General features: G+C 42.0%; 1 protein-coding gene across 3 annotated transcripts in view; it reads right to left on the bottom strand.

Annotated features, from left to right (window-relative positions):
• The window catches only part of PIK3R3 (phosphoinositide-3-kinase regulatory subunit 3), a 71,079-nt gene that overhangs the window by 36,038 nt on the left and 16,799 nt on the right, over positions 1-18,242 (bottom strand). For all 3 annotated transcript variants that reach the window (XM_004620536.2, XM_055138578.1, XM_055138580.1), the window contains one exon: positions 386-494. In XM_004620536.2, coding sequence (XP_004620593.2) covers positions 386-494 — 109 coding nt within the window. The remainder of the gene's footprint in view (positions 1-385; positions 495-18,242) is intronic.

Here is an 18,242-nt window from a genome sequence, read left to right as displayed (position 1 = left end):
ACTCCCGGTAGTATCTCAGGGGACCATTACTGGTGTAAACTGGGGATTTGAACCAGAATTAGATGCAAGAAAGGCAAGCATCTTACCCCATGCACAATCTACTGACCCCTATAAATGTAATCTTTTATTTTATTTTTTGTTTTTATTTGTTTTGGGACCACACCCAGCAATGCTCAGGGGTAACTACTGGTTCTCTGTTCAGAAATCACTCCTCTGTGATGCTGGGGGACCATATGGAATGCCAAGGCTAACAATTATTCACTGTATTATCGCTGCAGCCCCTAAGCGGAATCCTAAATTAAAAGTTAGCAAGGTATTAAATGTTTAATTTTAACTCTCAAAATAATATTTTAAACACACTTAACTGCAGTAGCAATCTAGTTACCTTGAAATATCCCCCCAGTACCATTCTGCATCCTGAAGGGAGAGAGAACTTTCCTTCACTCCATTTGTAACAGCTGAAGTCATTGGCTTAGGTGGCTTTGGTGGAAGTGCTAGAAGAGAAACAAAATTTATTTTGTAGATAGAAATGAACATTTATTTTAAAAATTCCTTAGGGTCAGCTCGTTAACCAATGTACATTAAGATTCAAGTAATTATAAATAAAATTGTTACTGCATACTAAATACTAAACATTAGACAAAGGAAGCAGCCCTTTAAGAAGCATTGGGGAGGCTGGAGCGATAGCACGGCGGGTAGGGCATTTGCCTTGCACATGGCCGACCCGGGTTCAATTCCCAGCATCCCATATGGTCCCCTGAGCACCGCCAGGGGTAATTCCTGAGTGCAGAGCCAGGAGTAACCCCTAAGCATCACCAGGTGTGACCAAAAAATTTTTTTAAAAAAAGCATTGGGTAGGATACTTCAAAAATTTAGTCATTTAAGTGAAAATTTCAAGTTAAAAACCAACAAAAAGTTGGGGGGTGGGCAGAGTGATATAGTACAGCAGGTAGAGCATCTGCCTTACATGCGGCTGAGCTGGGTTCAATCTCCAGCATTCCACATGGCTCCCCCAAGCACTGCCAGGATTAATTTCTAAATGCAGAGCTAGGAGTAACCCCTAAGCCCTGCCAGGTATGGCCCCAAAACAAACAAATAAAAAAATCAAGTTAGTTGAGTTTTTGACCTTCTTTAAAAGTACTGATTTTTTAAAACCATTTTTACTGAGGTACCAGGATCTACATTACTATGAATCATACTTTTCATGGATACATCAGTCCAACACCAGACCCATCAACAAAAAGTCCAGCAGTGACCCAGGGACCCTTCCCCAACCACCTCTCTCCATGTAAGCTCAGTTTTATAGACAAAATCTTCAGTCCCATGACTTTGATCATTTTGTTTCTCCTCCCCCCCGCCACCATACAAAAGAGACCTTCCTTTTCTTTCTTTCTTTCTTTCTTTCTTTCTTTCTTTCTTTCTTTCTTTCTTTCTTTCTTTCTTTCTTTCTTTCTTTCTTCCTTCCTTCCTTCCTTTCCTTCCTTCTTTCTTTTCTTTTCTTTTCTTGGTGCAGAGGTAGTGACACCTACACACATGTGGATGTATAGAGCGAACTCAAAAGGTACTGATTTTCAATTTTGAAAATATGTCTGAAAGAACCATCATTATCTATAAAAAGACAACATGAAGTCCCATCACAAATAGTTTTAGTTTTAGTTCCAAAGCTATTAAGTGGGGCTAGCCATGGTAGGTTCGATGGCCAAGAGGACCGAGAATGGGTGTGAGAGGGCACCGTTCACTGGTGGCAGCTCAAGCACAGGCCCCAGGGCTGTAGAACAGATCCAGAGGGGCAGCTGTTGAAACCGAAGGAAGCTGAATGAAGTGACCCACGCCCTCTGACACTGACAGTGCTGGAGGTCAAGCTATTAAGGGTGCAGTCCTCCAGGTGGCATCCAAATGCAGCGCACAAAGCAAAATAAAGCTTGCACACAGCCCACCCAGGTTCAATCCCCAGCATCCTCCAACCACAGCCAAGAGTGATCCCTGAACACAGTGCCAGGAGTAAGCCCTGAGCACTGTAGGCAAAGAAAGAAAGAAAGAAAGAAAGAAAGAAAGAAAGAAAGAAAGAAAGAAAGAAAGAAAGAAAGAAAGAAAGAAAGAAAGAAAGAAAGAAAGAAAGAAAGAAAGAAAGAAAGAAAGAAAGAAAGAAAGAAAGAAAGAAACTAACTCTGGTGACTTGGACTGAAAGCACAATGCTGTGCACTAAAGGACAGAGAGCGCTATCTGCACATTCAAAGCCTATATCTGTTTTCTATCTTTGTCTCCTGAGAGGTCCTGGGACCTGCAACACTCCAAATATGAATTTCTAGCAGCCAGACCTTAATTTCTAATCCTACTTAAGTAAAGAAAGCCAGGGTTTTGGACTCTGAAGAAATGGCTGGTTCCACGCTGAAATGAAGCAGAGCAAGTACCAAATGAATCTGGCACATCATGTTGTACCAAAAAGTAAGCCAAGAGCTCAAAGAATAAGGACCCATGGCAAAAAAAAAAAGAAACCCCCATTCCTATGTCTGAAACACTGGAATCAAACAAACTTCAAATAACTAGAGTATAAATGCAAATCAATACAAATAATAACAAAATTAAAGCATCCATTAAACAAAATAGGAATTTATACATGAAAAGCAAAAATTAAAGATGAGAAGTATAAAAATAATTTTAAATGAAGATTAACATATGGTCTGGAAAGACAGCACAGCAGAATGGCCCTCATCTTGCATGTGCTGACCCAGGTTTGAACCACAGCATCTCATATGGTCTCCCAAGTCCACCTGAAGTTATCTGAGTGCACAGCCAGGAGTAAGCCCTGAGCACCACTGGGTAAGACCAAACACAAAAACAAAAGACTAGCATACTAACCTGGCAAACATGCCACCATTATCTGTCACTGTCATCCCATTGCTCATCGATTTGTACAAGCGGGCACCAGTAGTGTCTCTCATTGAGAGACTTACTGTTACTGTTTTTGGCATATCCAATACGCACGGGTAGCTTGCCAGGCTCTGCCGTGCCGGCTCGATACTCTCAGTAGCTTGCCGGGCCCTCTGAGAGAGGCGGAGGAATCGAACACGGGTCAGCCACGTGAAAGGGGAACACCCAACCACTGTGCTATCACTCCAGCCACCATTATCTAGTAATCAAAATTCACAGATTAGCGATGACAAAAGCACTGAGGAAGATACAGAGCACTTCTGTGATCACTGTATCACTGTCTTCCTGTTGTTCATCGATTTGTTCAAGCGGGCACCAGCAACATCTCCACTCATCCCTGTCACGTTCAGGGTCAGGGGAATGAGGCTCATTATTGTTACTGTTTTTGGCATATTGAATATGCCACGGGTAGCTTGCCAGGCTCTGCCAAGCAAGATTCTGCATCGCTTTCTTCCAAGAGCTTTGTTTTATATATCACTTCTGGTACATGTATATATATATATATATATATATATATATATATATATATATATATATATATATATCTCACTTCTGTGATACTCCTGACAAATATGATATAAACTGAATTAATCTAAGGTATAACCTCAGGCAAACTGAAATTGAGATAATTTACCAAAAAAGTTAGGCAGATAGATAGACAGATAGAGATACAGCCTGTAGCCTATAATCATAAAAAAAAAAAAAATCAAGTGAAAGTCAAGAACAAGTGAGAAACTAGTACAGGTTGAAGATTAGAGGACCATGGCAATTAAATACAACGTGTGACTCTTGACCAGACTATTAGATGAGATCAGAGAATAATATAGTAAGAGGACAGTAATGCAACAATGGGAATTTTCTGACTTTGATAACTATACTGTGTGTTCTGTTCTGTTTGGGGTTTGGTTGTTTCTTTCTTTTTTTTTTTTTGGAGGGGGAGGAGGGTTGTTTTTTTGTTTGATTTTGGTTTTGGGGGGACACACCCTGCCAGTACTCAAAACTTACTCCTGATTTTGGAACATATGTGGTGCCAAGGATCAAACCCAGGTCAGTCACATACTAGGCAGGGGCCTTACCCATTGTACTATCTCTTTGGCCCCTATATTGTGTTCTGTAGAATATTCCTGTTTGTGAAACAAATAGTTATAGGGTTTTTCATGTTTGCAACTTATCCTCTCAATGGCTCAAGAAAATATAAAAATCTGGGACCAGACAGTACACGGCCAACCCAGGTGTGATCCCTGGAATGCATTATGGTCCCCAAGTCAAGCCAAGATTGATCCCTGAGCGCAGAGCCAGAATTAAGTCCCTGAGCATCTCTGAGTGTGACAAGAAGAGGAAAAGGGAGGAAAGGGAGGGAAGGGAGAGAAAGAAGGAAGGAAGGGAGGGAAATGAGGAGAGAGAGAGGGAGGAAAGGAAGCTGGGAAGGGAGGGAGAGAGGGAGAAAGGGTGGGAGGGAAAGAGGGAGGGAGGAAGGAAGGAAGGAAGGAAGGAAGGAAGGAAGGAAGGAAGGAAGGAAGGAAGGAAGGAAGGAAGGAAGGAAGGAAGGAAGGAAGGAAGGAAGGAAAGGAGGGAGGGAGGGCGGGGAGGGAGGGAGGGAGGGAGGGAGATTGGTTCTATCACATCTTTTCTGCAAGTTTGAGATTGCTTCAAAAACTTCTGTGTACCTAAGAATGAACCCAGGGTCTCACACATGCAAGACAAGTACTCTATTTCTGAGATGTATCACCAGCCTATCAAAAAACAATTGGAGGAGAGGGGGTTGGACCACATCTGACTGTGCTCATGGCTCATTTCAGGCTCTGAGATGTGGGATCTCTCCTAGCAGTGCTCAGAGGACCATATGCAGTGCCTAAGACTGGATCAGGGTTGGTTGCATGCCAGGCAAACACTTTACTGTACTGTATCTCCAACCCCAAATAAATTTTCAATCAACAAAAAATTAGAAATAATCTTGTGGGAAAAGGAAAACAATGTGAATATGTTCTTCAAAACAAATTAATTATAATCAAATTATTCTCACAAGGATGTCGAGACAATTCCATGGTGTAAAATTAGTCTTGGTGATGCTGGAACAACTGGATACATACAAGCAAAAGAATGGCAATTGGAGCCCTAGCTCATACCCTATGTAAAAATTAGTTCAAAATGAATTTAACTGAGTGCTGGATTTAACATCATTAAACTTTTAGAAGAGGGGCAGCAGGGGCCAGAAAGATAGTACAGTAGGTAATACTTGCCTTGCATGCAGATGACCCGGGTTCAAGCCCCAGCATCACATATGGTACCCTAAGTCATGCCAGAAATGATCCCTTAACAGGGTCAGGAATAAGCCCTGAGCACTGCCAGGCATGCCCTAAAAATAAATTTTTTTAAAGAAGAAAAAGAGGAGGCAAGAACAATACTAGGGCATTTGCCTTGCATGTGGTCAACCTGGGTTCCATCCCCGGTACCCCAAAAGGTCCCTTGAGCACTGCCAGGAGTAATTCCTAAGTGCAGATCCAAGAGTAACACCTCAGCATTGCCTGGTGTGGGTGGAGGAAAGAATAAAGAAGAAGGGATGAGGGAGGAGAAAGGAGGAGGGAGAAGGTGAAGGGAGGAGGATAAGGAGAAAGAATAGGGAGAGGAGGAGGAGGAGGAGGAGGAAGAGAAGGAGGAGGTTGGAGAGGCTTACAATGAGTAAGGCACTTGTCTTGTACAGTCAACCCGAGTTGAATCCTGGGCATCCTCTCTGGTCCCCCAAGTATTCTTGAGCACAAAGACAGGAATAGCCATCCCCTGAGCACACCAATGTGGCCCAGAAACCAACAACAACAAAAAAGTACAAATATTGGGGCTGGAGCAATAGCACAGTGAGTAGGGTGTTTGCCTTGCACACAGCTGACCCAGGTTCGATTCTCAGCATCCGATATGGTCCCCTGAGCACCACTAGGGGTAATTCCTGAGTGCAGAGCCAAGAATAACCCCTGTACATCGTACATCGCCGGGTGTGACCCAAAAAGAAAAAAAAAAGTGCAAACACAACATGTATTATCACAACAATACAGAAAGGAAGATTAAAAACTAAGAATTTTTTTTAACTTCTTTTGTTTGGGGGAGTTTTTTGGGGGGGATTTTGGCCACAATGAGCAATACTTAGAGCTTATTCTTGACTCAGCTAAGGAATCACTCCTGGCAGTGTTCAGGGGACCATGTAGTGCTGGCAATGAAACCTAGGCTGGCCTCATGCAAGGCAAGTGCCTTACCCGCTGCACTATCTATCCTGCCCAAATAAATATTCTTTTAATAGACAAATGACTTGACTGAAAATAAGGAGAGTATCTGAGTAAACATTTCTCCACAGAAGATTATACAAATGCCAACAAGAATATGAAAAGATATTCATATCATCAGCCATCAGGGAAATGAAAATCAAAACCACAATGAGATAACCACCTCACACCCACTAGGATGACTATAATCAAAAAAGACAGATAATAACAAGGTTGATAAGAATGTAGAGAAACTGAAGCTCTCATACATTCCTAATAGAAATGCAAAATGATGTAACTTCTTGGAAAACAGTCTGACAGTTCTTCAAAAGGTTAAATAAATATAGAGTAACCATATGACCCAGAAATTTCAATCCTAGCTATATTCTCAAGAGAAATCAAACACATATCAAAAAAAAAAAAAACCAAAAATACTAGGAAGTGAGGAACCAGAGAGATAGTACAGCTATCTCTAAGTACAGGGTTCTCATTCTCATACACACACACACACACACACACACACACACACACACACACACACACAATTCATGGACAATGATACTGGCAGCTCCACTACCAACAAATGTATAATGACCATTTCATATTTGTTACAGAGCTACCCTTTGCAATTTAAAAAATGATTATGAAGCAGTTCCTCATAAAGTTGCTAAAAGAATACAACCCTGGCACAGCAGGTAAAGCGCTTGCCTTGCACATAGAGGTTCAATCCCTGACACCCCAGGTGTTCCCCCAAGAACTGTCAAGGGTGATCCCGTACTACAGAGCCAGAAGTGAGGCCTGAGCACAGCCAGGTGTAATTGAAAATTTTTAAATAATAATAAATAACATCATGACTATGAATATTAAATCTAAGTTTAGAATAACTTACCTATTTCTACAGTTTTAGATCCATCATCACTCTAAATATATTAATCAGATATTTATTAAATAACTCCTATATTCTAGAAGCTGAGATATGGCATTGAATTAGACACAGCTACTATACTTATGGACTACATAACCCAAAAAAATTAATTTCAAGGTTATTCATAATCCCTAAAATAATGAATATATTAAACTTTACCTAACCTTAGGCTTCAAACTAAAATGCTTTGCTTTCTTAGTTTGCTTTGTAGAAAATGTAGAAAATGTTTCTACATATCCATGTATATTACAGTTACTGAATGAAAGTAAAAGTTATTTACAAAAATAAAAACGGGGGGGCGTGGTGCTGGAGAGATAGCACAGTGGGTACGGCGCTTGCCTTGCACACAGCTGACCCAAGTTCAATCCCTGGCATTCCATGCCCCCTCCCCCCAAGCATCACCAAGAGTGATTCCTGTGTGTAGAGCCAGGAGTAACACCTGAGCATTGCCAGGTATGGACCCCAAAACAAAAATTAAATAAAAGACTAAACGGAAATGAGGACTGGAAAAATAGTATAAGGAGTCAGGGTACTTGTCTTTCACATGGCTCTCCCAGGTTCAATCCCCAGCATCCCACATGGTCTCCCAAGTACCGTGTACTGAGTACCACCAGAAATAATTCCTGAGTGTAGAACTATGATTAAACCCTGAGCATCGCTGGATATGGCCCAAAAGCACACAAAGTAGAGGATAAAGTCAGATGATCTGATTCTGAACTAAATTCCAGAAAGCAAGAAGAGAAACAGTTAAATATTTAAAATATATTTCAAAAATGAATAATATACATCTTCAAAATGAAAGTACCCACATGAACACTGAAAAAGACCTATAGACATCAAGGCACTTTTCTTAGCTTGTTTTTGTTTTGTTTTGTTTTGTTTTTGGGTCACACCCGGCGATGCACAGGGGTCACTCCTGGCTCATGCACTCAGGAATTACTCCTGGCGGTGCTCGGGGGACCATATGGGATGCTGGGAATCGAACTCGGGTCGGCCGTGTGCAAGGCAAACACCCTACCCGCTGTGCTATCACTCCAGCCCAATCAAGGAACTTTTCTGTGGAATTTCACATCAGGGATAAAGGCAAGATTGCAAAGGATTTGGGGATATGTCTTAGTAGTGCAACATATGCCTTGCATGCATACCTGGATTTGATCCCCAGCACTATAAAATACTATTAATAATAATAATAAATAATAATAGGGAGAAAGATTACAGGGGTTAAGGCACTTTGCTTGAATGCAGCCAATATCAGTTCAATTCCCAGCACTGCATATGGTCCCCAGAGTACCACGAGGTGTGACCTCTGAACACAGACCCAGGAGTTAGAAGGTCGGGGGGGAAGGGGAAGGAGAGGACGGAAGGAGAAGCTAGAAAGAAAGGAAGCTGGTAATAAAGTCTATCATAGGGGTTGGGGCTGGAGAGATAGCACAGTGGGTAAGGCGTTTGCCTTGCACGCGGCCGACCCGGGTTCAAATCCCAGCATCCCATATGGTCCCCTGAGCACGGCCAGGGTAATTCCTGAGTGCAGAGCCAGGAGTAACCCCTGTGCATCGCCAGGTGTGACCCAAAAAAAAGCAAAAAAAAAAAAAAAAAAGTCTATCATAGGGGGAAAAAGGAAAGGTCATAAAGAACTAATGCTGGACTGTCTTTGGACTTCTCAGTAGCAACAGTAGAATCTAAAAACGCAATAGCAATACCTTCAAATTATAGGGAAATTTTATTTCACTAATTATACATACTAGAATTATATGTACTGCCAAATTACTAATTACATATGAGATAAAATGGATATTTTCAGTTATGCAAGATCTCAAACAGCTTATCCTCTGGCACTATTTCCTAGGGAGTTCTAGGGAGTTCCTAAGATGAGCTCAATCAAAAAGAAAGAACTCAGGAAAATGAATGCTAACACAGGAGAGAAGCAAAGGCAATCCCCAAGAAAATGGTAAATGGAAATACCAGGATGAAGGTTTGGTCTTCTACCTAAAGGGCAATCTATAACTCATTATTTTTTTCCATTATTTTTTAATTAAAAAATTTTAATTTGAGGTTTTGGATCAGACCCGGTGGTGCTGGGGGGTACTTGCGGGGTGGGAGGTTGCTCCCAGTGGGGCTAAGTGGAAACACTGGTGCCAGTGAATCCAACCAGGATTTCCACATGCACAGATGCATTTCAGTCCTCTGAGCCATCTCCCAGTCGGGGGTTGGGGGAGGAGGACGGGACAGGGACACCAAAGTAGATTTGGACCACAGGTGTAGATCAGTAGTGGAGAATTTGCCTCTCCTGTATGAAATGTATGAGACCTTTGGTTTGATCTCTGATACCACAAGCACATGATTAATCAGACAATTGTTTAAAAACTAAAGCAATGATAAATCCTAAGGAAAAATTATATTAGAAATGTAATAATGGGCTAGAGTGATATAGTAAGTACAGCAGGTAGGAAACTTGCCTTGCATATGGAAACAACCCAGGTTCAATCCCCAATATCCCCTGTGGTTCCCTAAACACCATCAGGAGTGATTCCTGGGTGCTGAGCCAGGAGAAAGCTCTGAGCACCACTAGGTGTGCCCCCCCCACCTAAACAAAAAGGAAGCTATGATGTATATGCACAATGGAATACTACTCGGCAGTAAGAAAAGACGAAGTCACAAAATTTGTTGATACATGGATGGATCTGGAGAGCATCATGCTGAGGAAAATGAAACAGAGAGAGAAACAGACATAGAATAATCTCACTCATATGCAGGATACAAAGAAACATATTCAGAATACTAATGCCCAAAGGCAATAGAAACAAAGATCTAGAGAACTGGTCCTTAGTAGGAAGCTTACCATGGAGTGGGGCAGGGTCTGGACAAGGCCTGAGATCTGAGAGAAGATAAAGTCGTATGCATGATACCCCATCAGTAACAGTATTGTAAACTACAGTGCCTAAAAGGAGAAAAGAAAAAGAAGAAAGCGCCCACTATAGAGGCAGGCTGCAGGGCAGGAGGTGAAGTGGGGACGCTGATGAAGGGATTGATGTTGGAATACTGTGTCCTACCTGCTGGACTGAAACTCAATTATGAACAATTTTGTAACTTTGTAATTCGTGGTGAGTCAATCCAAAAAGTTTTTTTTCATAAATTAAAAAGTGGAAGGTTTTTGTTTTTGACTTTTTGGGTCACGTAGGTCAGTGCTCAGGGGCTACTCCTGGCTTTGCACTCAGGAATTACCCCTGGCCAGGGGCCAGGAGGACTGGTCAATGGTTGGAAGCTTGCCACAAGAGTACCTAGGGGATGAAGGGCAGTTAGGATAGAGAAGGGACTAGTATGACAATAACAGATGGAAATAATCATTTTGGGCAGGAACTGAGTGTTGAAAGTAAGTAAAGGGATATACCTTTCAGTATTTCAGTACCTGTATTCAAACCATAGCAGCCAAAAGGAAAAGAGAGAGAGAGGGGAAGGAGCTGGAGCAATAGCACGGCAGGTAGGGCATTTGCCTTGCATTCGGCCAACCCAGGTTCGAGTTCCAACATCCCATATGGTCCCTCGAGCACCGCCAGGAGTAATTTCTGAGTGCTTAAGCCAGGAGTAAGCCCTGTGCAATGCTGGGTGTGACCCAAAAAGAAAAAGAGAGAGAGAGAGGGAAAGGGAGAGGGAGAGGGAAAATGGAGAGGGAGGGAGGGAGAGAGAGAGAGAGAGAGAGAGAGAGAGAGAGAGAGAGAGAGAGAGAGCAGGCAGGTGGAGGGGGCGGAGGAAAACGGGGGACATTGGTGGCAGGAAATGTACACTGGTGGTGGGATGACTGAAACCCAATCATGAACAACTTTGCACATCTCACTATGATTCAATATTTTTTTAAAAAGTGTTTAAAAAAATGGAATTTCCCCTAGCAGTGCTTGGGGAACCATATGAGATGCCAGGGATTGAACCTGGGTCAGCTGTATATAACTGTACTATATACTATTGCTGTACTATTGCCCCGGCCCCTAAAAGTGGAAGTTTGTTTTTGTTTTTGTTTTGTTTTTTTGCTTTTTGGGTCACACCTGGTGATGTACAGGGGTCACTCCTGGCTCTGCAATCAAAAAGCTAGGAGTAATCCCTGAGCACTGCCAAATATGGTCAAACAACAAAACAAACAAAAAAATTAAATTAAAAAGCCTACAACTTATTCTATTTTTTCCACTTAAACCAGTTGTCAATTATATCATCTCTGAAAGCCTTAGGTTCAATGACAATTTTTTTTGGTGGGGGGCAGGGGTTAGAGGGAGGGCTACACCTGGCTGTGTTCAGGGATCACTTCTGGTGGCTGGGGGAACACATGGAACTCCAGGAATGAAAGAGGCTTAGCCGCGTGCAAGGCAAGTGCCCTAGACACTGTATTCTCTGGCCCTTTAATTATATTTTCAAAAACACTTAAGCCACTGACATACACAATCATTACTAAAAATTAAATAATAAAATTGATGTACAGTTAAATTACATTAAAAATAGCACTCTAGCACTGTCGTCCCGTTGTTCATCTATTTGCTCAAGCAGGCACCAAAACACTCAAAATTCATCACTCATTAGTATTTCACTTAACAGTAGTTCCAATCTTCAGATTTGCTTTCCCTTGATTCAATTACCTGTGGTCAACCACAGTCTGAAAATAAAATGTAAAATAATATTTTGAGACCAGTCACATAATTATTATAGTAATGAATTATGATTGTTTCATTTTATTATTATTATTAAATCTCTTTTGTTCCTAACTTAAGATGCATTTACACTTTATCAGCATACATATGAGAATTATCATATATGGTAGTGTTCAGTACAATCTATTGTTTCAAGAATCCAGCTGAAGATATTGTAAAATATACCACTCATTTATAAAGGTGGGCTATTTATGTAGGAAAAATATTCTGCATTATTGCATGTGTCTTTCATTTATCTAACATATCACACTGGTAGGCTGAAATCAGTCACAATGTTTTTATTTAACAAGGCAGCTGACCCGGGTTTGATCCCTGGAACCCCATACAGTCCCTCAAATCTACCAGGAGTGTTTCCTGAGTACAGAACCAGATGTATGCCCTGTGTACTGCCAAGTGTGACCCCCCCCCCCAAAAAAAAAAAACCCTCAAAAACAGAAATCAGCTAATACTGCAAATCAAAACTTCATTTATATTATTCAATTATCTAAGAGGAATCAAACCTATAGTCCTCTGCCCGTTTTTATTTCCTTTTTTCCTTTTTGGGAGGCCACCACTGGTAGTATAGTACAGGCTTGGTGCTTAGGGACCATGCAGTACAATCATTTTTAATAAAAGTACTATGATTTTTAATAGTGACACACATACAAAAGAAGCATATGCAATAGAGACCATATGTGATCCACAAAGTCTTAAATATTTACTTTCTGGCTCTTTACAGTAAAAAGTTTATCATCCTGCCTTAAACTTAACAACAGGCCAGAGAGATAAAAATGCAGAGGGTCCTGCACTGCACACTGCTGACCCGGGTTCAATCAACAACACCCCATATGATCCCCTGAGCCCTGCCAGGAGTAATCCCTGATCCAAGAGCCAGGGGTAAGCCCTGAGCACAGTCAGGTATGGCCTCACACACAAACAAAAAAATGAAAAGAACATTAACTGAGGAGCTGGAGCGACAGTACATAGTTAAGGCAGTTAAGGTGAGTGTCATTCCAAGTTCCACTGGTTTGAATAACCACTGAGCATCACTGGGTGTAGCCCAAACCTCTTCCGGTAATAATGTTAACTCAAGGAAGTAACCCCAAGTCCTCATCTGGAACTTTTGAATTTTCTATTTTTGGGGGGGAGGGGCTACACGCAGTTGTGCTCAGGGCTTACTTCTGGCTCCATGCTCAGAGACCACTTCTGAATGGGTTCAGGGAATCCTATATAGTGCTGGAGGTCAAACCCAGGACCCCCCACACACAACTCCATGACTGTAGATTATTACAAATTGGTTGACAAAATATAAACTTCTCCCCAAAACTGTTCTCCAATTTACTATTCCAATTAAGAACATCAACATGCATTTATCAAAACTCATATAAGTTCACATCAAAAAAAAAAGTTAAGTTTCACTAAAAGTAAACAAACTTTTTTCTTTATGTCACATACAGAACTTTGGTGGGGAAGGGGCTTGGGCCCCACCTGGCAATGCTCTGGGATTACTCCTGGCTCTGCAATCAAAAAGTACTTCTAGAGGTTCATGGAGGATTATATGGGGTGCTGGGAATTAAACCCTGGTCAGCCACGTACAAGGCAAACATCCCACCCATACTATTGCTCCAGCCCCCATTTAGAGCTTTTTTTGTTTGCTTTTTGTTTGGGGATCACATCCAAGAGTACTCAAGGCCTATTCCCACCTCGGTACATCGGGGTCACTCCTGGTCATACATGGGGTACCAGATGTGATGCCAGGGATCAAACTTGGACTTGGACTTTCTGCATGCAAAGCACATACCCACTAAGCTTCTTTTTTTTTTGCTTTTTGGGTCACACCAAGCATTGCACAGGGGTTACTCCTGGCTCATGCACTCAGGAATTACTCCTGGCGCTGCTTGGAGTAGGTAAACACCCTACTCACTGTGCTATCGCTCCAGCCCCCACTGAGCTTCTTCTCTGCATCCCCCGCCATCACAACCACCACTACTTTTGCAGTGCTGGGGATAGAACCAGGGCCTCACACATGCAAGGAAAGTGCTCTATGGCTAGCTTCATTCCCAGCCCTCAAGTAGAACTTTTGAATGTTCTTTTTTTTTTTTTTTGGGGGGGTGTCCCCACACCTGGTTGTGCTGAGGGCTTACTTCTGGCTCTGTGCTTAGAGACCACTCCTGGACAGGCTCAGGAGATCATATATGGAGCTGGAGGTCAAACCCAGGTTGGGTGCAATCTTTCTAGTCCCAAACTTCTGTTCTTTCTCTACTTAACTTCCATCCTGACTCCCAACCTCACAACTCAGTGCAACCACTCCTGCCAAGGTCAATGACCCTGTTGCTAAATTTAGTGGATACTTTTCTGTCCTTATCTGCAACATTTGGTACTACTAATAATTCCCTCCTTTCTGAAACACCCTCTTTACTCAGCATTGGGGACCCTGCACACTTCTATCTCTCTGGCCTTTCCAAATCTGTCCCAGGCCACTTAGGATAATACCAAACTGGCAGTCATCTGGCTGATTTTGGTAGTTAGAATTAAACTGTTTTGACATTACAATGAGTATCCTCCTCCCAGCCCCATTCCTAAAGTATTCTGACTAGCCAACATTTTAAAGTAAGGGAATTCCACATCAAAATCTTCATTTGTACGAGCCAGATAAATAGCACAAGGGGGAAAGACACTTGCCTTTGCATGCAGCCAACCCTGGACTGATCTCTGGCACCACTTACGGTCTCCAGATCACCACCAGTGATAACCTCTGAGCACAGAAGCAGGTAGCCCACAATAAAAGCTTCATTTCTGTATTTTAAAAAAATAGAGAATCTGGCAGCTTCCCTGCCATCTTTTCCCTTCCTGTCCCCTGCAGTAAAATCTTTTCTGAATTTGGCAACCCCAAAGTTAATTAAGTAATTAAAATAAAATAAAATGGAAAAACTACCAAAAATATATAAATTAAAAATAAATTAAAAACTGAAAGGGAGGGCTGTAGCAATAGGTGTTTGCCTTGCACGCGGCCAACCCGGATTCGAATCCCAGCATCTCATATGGTCCCCTGAGTACCGCCAGGAGTAATTCCTGAGTACAGAGCCAGGAGTAACCCCTGTGCATTGCCAGGTGTGACCCAAAAAGCCAAAAATAATAATAATAAATTTAAAAAATAAATAAAAACCAAAACAGGGTCAGAGAATAGTTCTGAGTACTGCCAGTTAGAGCTCAAAAACAAAACAAAGCAAAGCAAACAAACTGAAAAAAAATGAAAGATCTGGAAATTCTGAGCCCATTTTGTCACACAGCAATAATTACTTACTAGACTTACCCTGATACATAACATCAAATATCAGTTGTCATTTTTCTTTGCTAATGTAACAGTTTGTTTTATATTCTATGTAAGTCCAGAAAGACAGTACAGAAGGTAAAGCATTTGCCTTGCATGTGGCCAATCACAAGTGTAATCCCCAGCACCACATATGGTCCCCAAGCACCACCAAGGGTCACTCCTCAGCACAGGGCCAGGACAGCCTCTGAGCACCTTAAAGTGTGGCCCAAGCCCCATCCCCCACTATATACACACACACACATATACATACATGCACACATATGCATATCTCCCATATATGTATCTCCCATACAGGAAATGTGGGTGAAGGGTAGAATGCATGCATGAGGTCCTGTGTCTGATCCCTAGCACCACAGGGCCCCCAAGTACTCTAGGGTATGGTCTTCATAACAGAACAACAAAATAAATATTTTGTCTATTTTACTCACAGATACATGAAGATAGTAAGTTTGTAACACTATCTTTTGTAGTACCTGGAGTGATTTCATGTTGTAGATCTCTAAATCTTACCCATATCCATCTAATTAATTCCCCATGGAGGGGGCTAATTTTTATTCACTCCTGGTACTTCTTCAACGAACTTCCCCATATACCTGCTCCTCTAGCAAGACTGAAGAGCCCTCTATTTGATACTGTAATTTCCATTTTATCGCTATTGTTATTCTCTATTAAACCATCTTACTTCTTTATGATCCCAACAACAGGACAAGCTCCTAGAAGACTGTTTACTGGCTGTCATTATAACCTCATTACCAAATATAATGCCTGATAAACGGATGAAACTCAAAAAATATTTTCTTGGGGACAGAGGGATAGTACAGTGGGTAGGGTATTTGCCATGATCGTGGCCAACCCGGGTTTGATCCCCAGCATCCCATATGGTCCCCTGGGCACTGCCAGGAGAATTCCTGAGTGCAGAGCCAAGAGTAACCCCTGAGAAATGTTGGGTGTGACCCAAAAAGCAAAAAAGCACGTATTTTATTTTTCTTGAGTTAAAATAGTTCCTAATATATTAATTCACCCTAAGTTTATCAAAGCAAAGAATCAATAAAACAACTCTTGTACTGGGCTTAATAAAAATACTTGCACCAATATATATTTTTTTCCCATGGAAACCATGCCAACATTCATAGTTTTTACTTATACACTGGGATTATTCTAAGTGTTTTACATGTATCACTCCTCATAACAATCTTTATGGTTGGAGTGTTTTATGTTTTTTTTGTTGTTGTTGTTGTTTTTACTTTTTGGGTAACACCTGGCAATGCTCAGGGGTTACTCCTGGCTCTGCACTCAGAAATCACTCCTGGTGGTGCTCAGGGGTGTGCTGAGGATAGAACTTGGGTCAGCTGCATGCAAGGCAAATGCTCTCCCTGCTGTGCTATCGCACTGGCCCCAAACAATCTTTATGAAGTAAAGTCTGTTCTATACAAGAATAAGTCCTGAGCACCACTATCCTCATCCATCCCCCACACCCCATCTGATAAGAACTAGCAAGGCTGAGGCAACAGTACAGCAGAAAAAAGTGTTTGTGGGGCTGGAGCAATAGCACAGCGGGTAGGACGTTTGCCTTGCACACGGCCAACCCGGGTCGATTCCCAGCATCCCATATGGTCCCCCGAGCACCACCAGGAGTAATTCCTAGTGCAGAGCCAGGAGTAACCTCTGAGTATAGCCAAGTGTGACCCAAAAAGCCAAAAAATTAAAAAAAAAAAAGTGTTTGCATTGCATGCAGCCAAATTAGATTTGATCCCCTACACCCCATCTAGTACCCCAAGCCTGCCAGGAGTGATCCCTGAGTGTAGAGCCAGAAGTAATCCCTGAGCACAGCCAGGTGTGGTCCAAGACCAAACAACAAATCGTCATAATAAAAACTATCCTGGAATAATTAGAATGATACAATTTTAGGGAAAAGAGGGCATGTATGAGGCCATGGATTCAATCCTTAGCATTGCAAAATAAAATTTTTTAAGTATTACGACTGGAACGAGAGTGATACTACAGCAGGTAGGGCACTTGCCTTGTATGGGCTGACCCGGATTTGATCCCTGGCACCCCATATGGTACTCAAACACTGCTAGGAGTTAATTCCTGAGTGCAGAGCCAGGAATAACTCCTGAGCTTCACTGGGTGTGACCCAAAAGGACGGGAAAAAAAAAAAATTAGGGCTGGAACAATAGTATACAACAGGTAGGGTACTTGCCTTTCATGTGGCCAAGGGGGTTTGATCCTGAGTTCCTTATACCCCCTAGCCCCCACCCAGACTGCCGAACTGATCCCTGAGTGGAGAGCCAAGAGTAAGTAAGCCCTGAATACTGCTAGATGTGGCCCCCCCCAAAAAAAAAATTAATTAACTCTCTGTTTTGTTTGGGAGCCACAAACAGTGGTGGCCAGGGCATGCTCCTGGCTCTGCATTCAGGGATCACTCCTGCTGGATTCAAGTGTGCTAGGAATGAACCTGGGTCAGCCCCGAGCAAGGTAAATGCCCTTCTACCTGCTATACTATATCACTCTGGCCCTCTTTTAAAAGCCAATAATTAAACAACACTTCCTCCAGATCAGTGTGCAGACTTCACAATTTACCGTGCAGCATCAAATTACAGAACAACTTTGTTCATGCATAGACAAATGCTATTTTTCCCCCAGTGAAATAAGTTTTCTGCTGTATACTCATTAGTAACTAACCTTTTCCTACTTCCCAACAACCAACTTGGCTTTATGAGCTAACTCCCAATTCCAAATTAAGTGTTGCTGGTAAAAATAATTTCTAAATGAAAACAGTACAACAGCCAATCACAACACAGCACTTGGATCATATGTTACTGATGTTGAGACAGAAAACTGTAGTTTCCAGCAGGCAGTTTTAGGGGTATTTTTCAGTTTAGCAAAACTGAACTATCTACTTTTTTCAAATTTTTTATTTCTGGACCACACCTGCAAGAGGCTACTCCCGGACCTGTGTTCAGGGGGTGTTCTTAGACGTGCTTAGGAGACCAGGGATCTAAGCAAGACTTCCCAAATTTTAAGTATGCTCAGCCATTTGACTATCTAGGTCTGGAATATTTTATTCTTGAGACATACGGTTTTGTTCTGTTTTTCTTTGGGGGGGAACGGGGGAGGCATTGGGCCAC

The sequence above is a fragment of the Sorex araneus genome, chromosome 5, assembly GCF_027595985.1.
Source record: "Sorex araneus isolate mSorAra2 chromosome 5, mSorAra2.pri, whole genome shotgun sequence".
NCBI classification, from domain to species: domain Eukaryota; kingdom Metazoa; phylum Chordata; class Mammalia; order Eulipotyphla; family Soricidae; genus Sorex; species Sorex araneus.
Note: the sequence above shows the minus strand (reverse complement) of the source record. Positions and strands in the feature narration are given on the sequence as shown.